The sequence below is a fragment of the Trematomus bernacchii genome, unplaced genomic scaffold, assembly GCF_902827165.1.
Source record: "Trematomus bernacchii unplaced genomic scaffold, fTreBer1.1, whole genome shotgun sequence".
Lineage (NCBI taxonomy): Eukaryota > Metazoa > Chordata > Actinopteri > Perciformes > Nototheniidae > Trematomus > Trematomus bernacchii.
The window spans coordinates 10,958,644-10,965,944 of NW_022988050.1; the positions used below are offsets into that span (position 1 = coordinate 10,958,644).

Consider the following 7,301-nt stretch of genomic DNA (forward strand, 5'->3'; position numbering starts at 1 on the left):
CATTTCCTGACAGTAATAACAACAACAAAAACAGGCATCTTTTCCTCTTAATCGACACACACACATTGTCATCTACTTTAGAATCACCGGAAAAGTCTGCGAGAGTTTGATTAGAGTTTAAGAAGCAGTCCTGAAGTACCATCATTGCAGGCAAACAAAAAAGACAAACATATTTTGTCGAGCAGATTGTCTGCGACAAGGTAACCGGTAACTGTTTGTGTAACACATCCGACCCTTTGCAGGGGATGCCTACTGCGGGTGGCAGAACAGACCTGAATCCAGTAGACTTCTCAGGATGACTAGAGATCTTCTCATAGTCCAGAACAGTTAACAGGCACAGCAGAATCACGATATGGGCCATTTTCCCAGACCAGCACACAGTATCCGCGATGTTCCTGGGGCAAAAATCCTCCTCCTCACAGCAGCAAAGGACAGGCGAAAGCAGCAGCGTGGAAGCGCTCCGGTCTCTCCGTGGTATCCCCGGGGTAAAAGGTCTCCTCAGCAAAGCAGCACACGACACTGCAGCACACGACAGGTGGGAGCAGGCCTCCGCAACAGCAGAACCAGGACAGGTGGAAAGCAGGCCCCAGCCGCGGCAAATCCTCCTCCGCACAGCAGCACACGCCCGGTGGAAGCAGGCCCCAGCCCGAAGCGTGGAGCCACTCCGTCTCACCGCGATGTCTCCGATGTGCCTTGCTCAAGGACACATCGGCATGTGACCCAAAGTCACATCCGCATAGGACTTTCTGTTTTCTTAATGGCTTACCTGGTAGAGAATAGGTAAAGAAACAGAAGAAAACAAACCCTATTCTCCAATACTTATTTTTTGCAAACGTCGGCACATGATAAATTCCCGGTTTCACATTTTGAGAGTAGAGATGAACATTTGAAACATATTAATGTACAAACACTTCAATACCGTAGACATGCCTACGGGAGCGATTTGTGCTAAAGTGTCTTTCTCAAGGACACATCGGCATGTGATCCAAAGTCACATCCGCATAGGATTTTCTGTTTTCTTAATGCCTTACCTGGTAGAGAATAGGTAAAGAAACAGAAGAAAACAAACCCTATTCTCTAATACTTACTTTGTGCATGCACATTTTGCAGGCTAAATGTTCACAATCTATCGTTTTCTCATAACTGAAGAAGCCTATTTCACAGTGTTAATAAAAAGGAAGAAAATCATCAGCCTCCCCATGTCATTTAAATCCCTCCCAAATGTAGCACTATCTTGCAAATAGTCCACTGCTGTGTCATACCAAACCTGTTAGTTTCCTTCATCATGAAAAATCCTCATCTTACTTAAAAAAACTCTCAAAGTGATCACACTCCTACCCTCCTTGGCCTCTCCTGTCCAAATGAAGGGAGACTGATCAGCCTGGAACTTATAGTCTGTCCCAACATTCCAGCATTCCAGAATGCCAAAACTCCAAAGCACATTCTAAAGGACCATGGCCAACATTCTAAATGACCATATATGGGCAACCTCCTAAATGACATCCCTTTCTCACTCTGATAAGGCTTCCTTCACATCTTCATCACATCATGGACCTCAATAAATAACATTAATTCGGAGCTAACCTTTTCAACACTCTATATTTCAAGATACAGTATCTTCAGTGGTTGAAGAAGTAGTCATATTTCTAAAAAATACTGTCCTGCATTCTGCATTACTGAAGTAAAAGTACAAAAGTATCTGCATTCTATAACTCTATCTATATGTTGTAATACCTCCTCCTCACCAGCAGGTGGCAACGTGAGCTTATATTATAGCTTGAGTCCCCATTAACTGTCGAAAGAGTAAAACATAAATTCCGTGTTTCTTGTGCATTTGTCTGTTCTCTCTTCAGTAGTTCTTCATGTTTTGTTAAAACCTGAGCGTATGCAGCAGTTGTTCCCCAAGAGTCGTTGAAATGCAGCTCAGCAGGTTGTCTTAATTAGCTACCTGTGGCTGTATCATTAAAACAGGGTGGAGGGTGATGAGGCTATCATCATCTCTTAAATCATCTGTCTTGCTCAATATAACCTGTTTTGTTTTTTACAGCTTCCATCTTTCAAACATGGAGACAACAACGTGAATGAATCCTATGCAGCCTGTTTTTACCTGGAGGTGAGAGAGCCTGTGCACAATTATAAAATATCAAATAAAGAGGACATTATACAAATAGCTAAAGCATGCAATACACACTAATTCCAACATTATGATATGTGGCATCGACGATGTGTCTTTTCTTTCTGAATGGCAGAGTCAGTTTAAGTCTCAGGGAACCAAACTGATCCCAGACGGCGCTGCAGAACAAGCTCAGATGTACCAGCGCATGTTTGAGGGTCTCACATTCTACGAAAAACTCAGTAAGACCCACATTTAATCCCTTAAAATCCCCTTTTAATACAAGCAAAGATAATAGTTTCTGGCAGATTTAGCAAAGTAAGATTAGTTGTATTATCTAGCCTATTTTTTATTTGTCAGAAAATCCAAATAAAAGACGTTTAATTGTTAGGATGAACATGGGCAACATAGACTGTATATACGGCCTGGGGGACAACTGCGGCCGGTTGTCCATTTTCAATTGGCCCTAAGCAAATTCATGCTTATATTGTAATTCTGAAATATATATCTAAACATATATTACACAGTAGTATTCATCTGTTAATAAGGCCACTTTTCAAATACATTCAGTTAATTCAAGTTGAAACAATGTTCTAACAAATCTAAGTTGATACAAACAAAAAAAATACGTATTTGCATAACAAACTTAAAATAGACCCTTCATATTTCCCCTTATTAGAAACAATTTGAGGCTCCTGTTTTAAGGAATGTGCTGCCAACACTTTATGTAACAAAATAAAAATAAAACCTTTGAAAATATGTGATGTAAGCTGTTTGTTTTCTCAAAGCTTATTCAAGTATTAAGCATAATTTACCTGAATTTGATTGATTTTGCTAACTTTATATCTTTAGAAAAAGATCTGGTTCAGATGTTTTAAAGAATTAAACTTATTTTGTCTGCACAGTAATTATACAAATAACTTTGATTAAGTTATCGTTCAGTTTATAAAATATCAACCCAAAGGATGACAGAAAAGACAAGATAGTCGCTCCTACTGGTCGCTTTATTCCACCTACATGCCCTGTAAAGTTGTAAGATTCTTAATCAGCGGTTGCAAAAATATTGAAATCGAGAGAACTTGTTCCTTTATTAAACTTAGGCAGGCTTTTGCAAAGAATTTTATTTTGACAATCCTAAATATACGCATGATGTGTGTGTGATATGTGTATTAAGTGGCCCTTCTCAGTTTGTGCCAGAGTTGGACCGGCTCCTGTGGTGTGTTGACCATGTCCATCCAGTGCTGCAGCTGCGGGCCCTTGGCGTACATAAAGGGACCCAACACCAGCACTCCCAGCAGGGCAGGAGACTCTGTGGGAGCAAGAAAGACGGAGCAGAGCCAGGGTGAATACACACTGACCTGATACTGAAGCTAATGCAGCAGATAGCATGCACATTATGTTAACCCTTTCACCTGAGCGGACGGGGTTCGGCTGCTGCAGCTCAAATCTCAGACAGGCCTCGTCCAGGTGCTGCGAGCGCAGTTTAAACGTCGTCCTGTGGTCGAAACAGGGGTCGTTTTCGCTATTCGCCACACAGCTGCGCTTCATCTTCACCACCTGAGTGTGTATCTGTAAACTCACCTGGACACACACACCTGGGAAGCACACAGGCGATGTGACTCCATTGACAGACTTCAGACTACTAATATTCCCCAAATAATGACTGAGTATCTCAAAAGACTGACATAATATCAGAAAAAAAATTAGGAGTGTTTTTGATATGTTGACTTACTATCGATATAATATCTAAAAATGAATAGATTTCTTTATTTTATGTGAAGTATTGACTTATTATCACTCAATATAGGAGTCATTATTCTGAGGAACTAAGTCATTATTTCGAGAACATTTGTCATTATAATGGGGGGGTCTTCTTTTTTCCTCTTGTTTTTTATATGACTGTGAGCTTCCATAGAGTTTGGTTTGCAGAGTCAGAACCATGATCTTTCCCTTACATGAAACTCCTCGTACCTGCGTCTGTGAGCAGCTGCAGGCCTCGAGCCCTGGGAACCACCACAGAGAGGCGCTGCAGAGACGGACTGTAGCTGAGAGATATCTGCACATCACCCAGCTCTGAACACTGACAGAGAAGACAAAGATTATAAGCTTCCAGGAACAATTCTGTGCACATGTAAGCAATTTAATCATGTGTTTACCTGGCAGTGGTGGAAGATATATTCATTAAAAGTACTCAAACCACAGCGTGAAAAACTCCAGCATTTTCCATAAAAGTTATTAAAGCTTAAAGGTCCACTATTATACTATTTTTCAATAATATATTATAGGTCTCAGAAATATAAGAATCATGTCCGTGAAGTGTTTGGCTCGAAATACCAGACAGATCATTGTAGCATCCCATAATCCCCTCGGTTTGTTATTGGCTAATGGTTGCACAACCAAAAAAACATTGTGACATCACAACGTGGCCAAAATCTGATCAGCTCATTTTCAGACAGGTTTTTATATAGATGGATCAGGACAAAAAGAGAGGGGGTCTTTTTTCCTGAAACTTTCCTAATCTCTTAACGCACATGTTAAAAGACATGAAGAAGTGGATTTTGAAAAATAGGGGACTTTTAAGAAGAGTTTTCTCAACTTTTAAACTTTTCGGTTCATCCAAAAGATTCAAATTCAACACATCAACATATAAATGGTTTTCAGTGGACTGATATGAAAAAATGTAATCTCAAAAGTAACTAAAGCTGTCAGTCAAATGTAATTGGCAAGAAGTATAAAGTTACATACAATGGAAATACTCAAAGACAAGCATATTAAACTTGTTCTCAAGTACAGCACTTGAGTAAACGTTACATCCTGGTACCTGTGTGTCGTCATCTGTCTCCAGGTCCCTCCAGAGCACCCTGCCGGCCCCAGCGAGCTCCCCCTCTAGAGGAAACAGCACCCTGCCCACTGCGTGGCGTTTTCCGTACTGCCCCACACTGAGCACACACACACTCAGGGTGCTCTGAGGCACATACACACCTGACACCTGTGCAGGGAAACATAAGAGTATACAATGAAATGGTGGTTTTGTGTGTTTACATTTGACCTTCTGTATATTCTCCTAGGTTTTATTTATAAAAGCCATTATGTTTGTTCCACATCTTCACATGTACTTCATATTTCTTCAGTGGGATTTGTATGCGTGTGAAACAAATGATCAAATATTCGGTGAGCCTTCCATGCCTTCACCTGGAAAACGAAGCAGTCGTTGAACTCGGGGTCGGGCCCCGTGCCTCGGGCCTTGGCCTGGCGGGGCCGCCGGTCGTCAGGGAGAAGCCGGATCTCAACCAGTGTGACGTTGCCGTGGAAACGAGGAGGGAGGTTGGCGAGGCGGAGCAAGGACACCATGAGCCGCTCGCTGCTGTGCCGGTACTCCACGGAGAAGCAGAGGCGGGTGGCCATGCCGGGAGGAGGGGCCACCACCTCGTTCAGAGGGGGGGAAGAGTAGAGACCGGCCAGCACCGTGCCCACCGGGTACCACACTGATGGAGACGCGTGTTAGGGAGTGTGTAGGGTCCAAATAACTTATAAAAGAGATAGTTTAGTTTCCTTACATATTGTTTTTTTATAAAGTGATTTTTTATATTCTTTGGTAGTAAAATAATATTTGATTTATTTATGTTTAAATGAATTTTCTAGTTCATGTTAAAAAAAAGAATGTGTGTAAAGAAAACATATTATTCTTGCATTTCTTCAAAATGTTTATGAACTTAACAGTACATTTCAAATGTATATGTATAGATGTCGCACTTGTACAAAGCTTTGGCAATCCTGTATGTCAGTATGGTCATAATTATTCTAATAAAGCTATTTGAATTTAATTGAAATACCTTTATTCCACCCCACAATCCAATATCCCCTTCAACCCAGTGATGTGTGATGTGTCATGTAGAAAGTCATTTTCTCTTAATAGGCCGCATTAGTTAGTCCCTGTATTATACCTGAATTTAATTTTTAAATTACTTTATTTCACACCAAAACTCAAAAGTACTGTTATACAACCAGTGTCAACAATGCAGATAAATTAAGGCAGTAAAGACTTACTCCTTACTGAGAGTGACCCACGATGGGCCAGTGGCCTCTGGGCCTCCATCTTCATCTCCTCTTTGTCTTCTTTCTCCTCCTCATTTTTGGGATCAGCATGATTTTGTGACGTGAAGCGAGGAGGCAAGGTGAAAGGGATCTCACTTGGCCTTTTAATTGGCACGCACACAAACAAACACACAAATATACAAATATTCACACAAAAATTTAAAAAGTGGACTAGATCCTACACAAAGAGCTGTGTCCTACTTATCCAGTTGAGTGAAACAAAGCTGCATTGATGTTGAGTTGCAAGGTCACATGATATGGAAGCTACTGAAAACAATAGACAGTTTCAACAAAAACAAATGCAGATTTTTCTTTAAATATTCAAATAAAATTGAAATTACACAAAAATACTATTTAAAAAAGAACTGTTTCCTACATGTCCAATATAGCAATACAATTCTGCATTGATTTGAATGTATTAGTTCAAATGACATTGAAGCTATTGAAAATAATTCAAGGACAGAAAACTGAACTCTGTATTTATTTTCAGACTTCTTTCTGATGTTTAATATGATTTGACGTGGTTCTATGATCAGAGCATCCTTGGCAATGGTCATGTTGAACCTGAATGTCATAATTGACGAGTATTGAACTAAGCACTGTAACGATACAATTGAATTAACTGTGGCTTCAGCAGTATTTTAAATGCCATATCAAATAAGACTGCAAGTCCCTTACTTTCAAGAACCTCATTGAGATATTTGTTCTAAGAAGCAGTCTAAGGGTGTAAGATGCTACATGTTTTTCCCCACAATTGTTGCAATTCAAGCGCCCGTCTTGCTCCTTTCATGTTTTTTACTGACCTGGTCCAGGACTCCTTAGACACAAGGATAACCGGAGCAGTGCATGCTGGTACTGACGGCGCTATAGAGAGCAGCTCCTCGTACTGACTCCGACCCTTCTTCTTCTTCTTCCTCCTCCACAGGTAGTACACCATCAGCCCCAGCAGCAGCAGGAGACCCACAGACAGACCAACAGCCACGAGTAACGCCTGGTCTAAATAACCACATACACAAAGATCATAAGAGCGAGAGTACTTTCTAGAGTATATCTTTTAAGTCAGTGTACAGCTTACCTGCCATGATTACTTTGA

The 7,301-nt window shown here is 40.8% G+C and overlaps 1 protein-coding gene and 1 long non-coding RNA gene across 2 annotated transcripts; one reads left to right on the forward strand and one right to left on the reverse strand.

The window, feature by feature from the left end:
* The first annotated feature begins 1,834 nt into the window (after positions 1–1,834).
* LOC117474095 lies at positions 1,835–2,355 on the forward strand. Its single transcript, XR_004555081.1, has 3 exons — positions 1,835–1,930; positions 2,048–2,113; positions 2,250–2,355. It is a non-coding gene; the product is annotated as an uncharacterized LOC117474095 (long non-coding RNA).
* A 927-nt stretch (positions 2,356–3,282) lies between these two features.
* On the reverse strand, positions 3,283–7,301 carry syt15 (synaptotagmin XV). The gene is made up of 8 exons (XM_034120042.1): positions 7,284–7,301; positions 7,012–7,204; positions 6,161–6,309; positions 5,306–5,598; positions 4,935–5,102; positions 4,085–4,193; positions 3,526–3,708; positions 3,283–3,422 (listed from the first exon to the last, which is right to left on the reverse strand). The coding sequence occupies exons 1-8, from the start codon at positions 7,288–7,290 to the stop codon at positions 3,283–3,285; spliced, it is 1,242 nt and encodes a 413-aa protein (XP_033975933.1). The 5' UTR covers positions 7,291–7,301.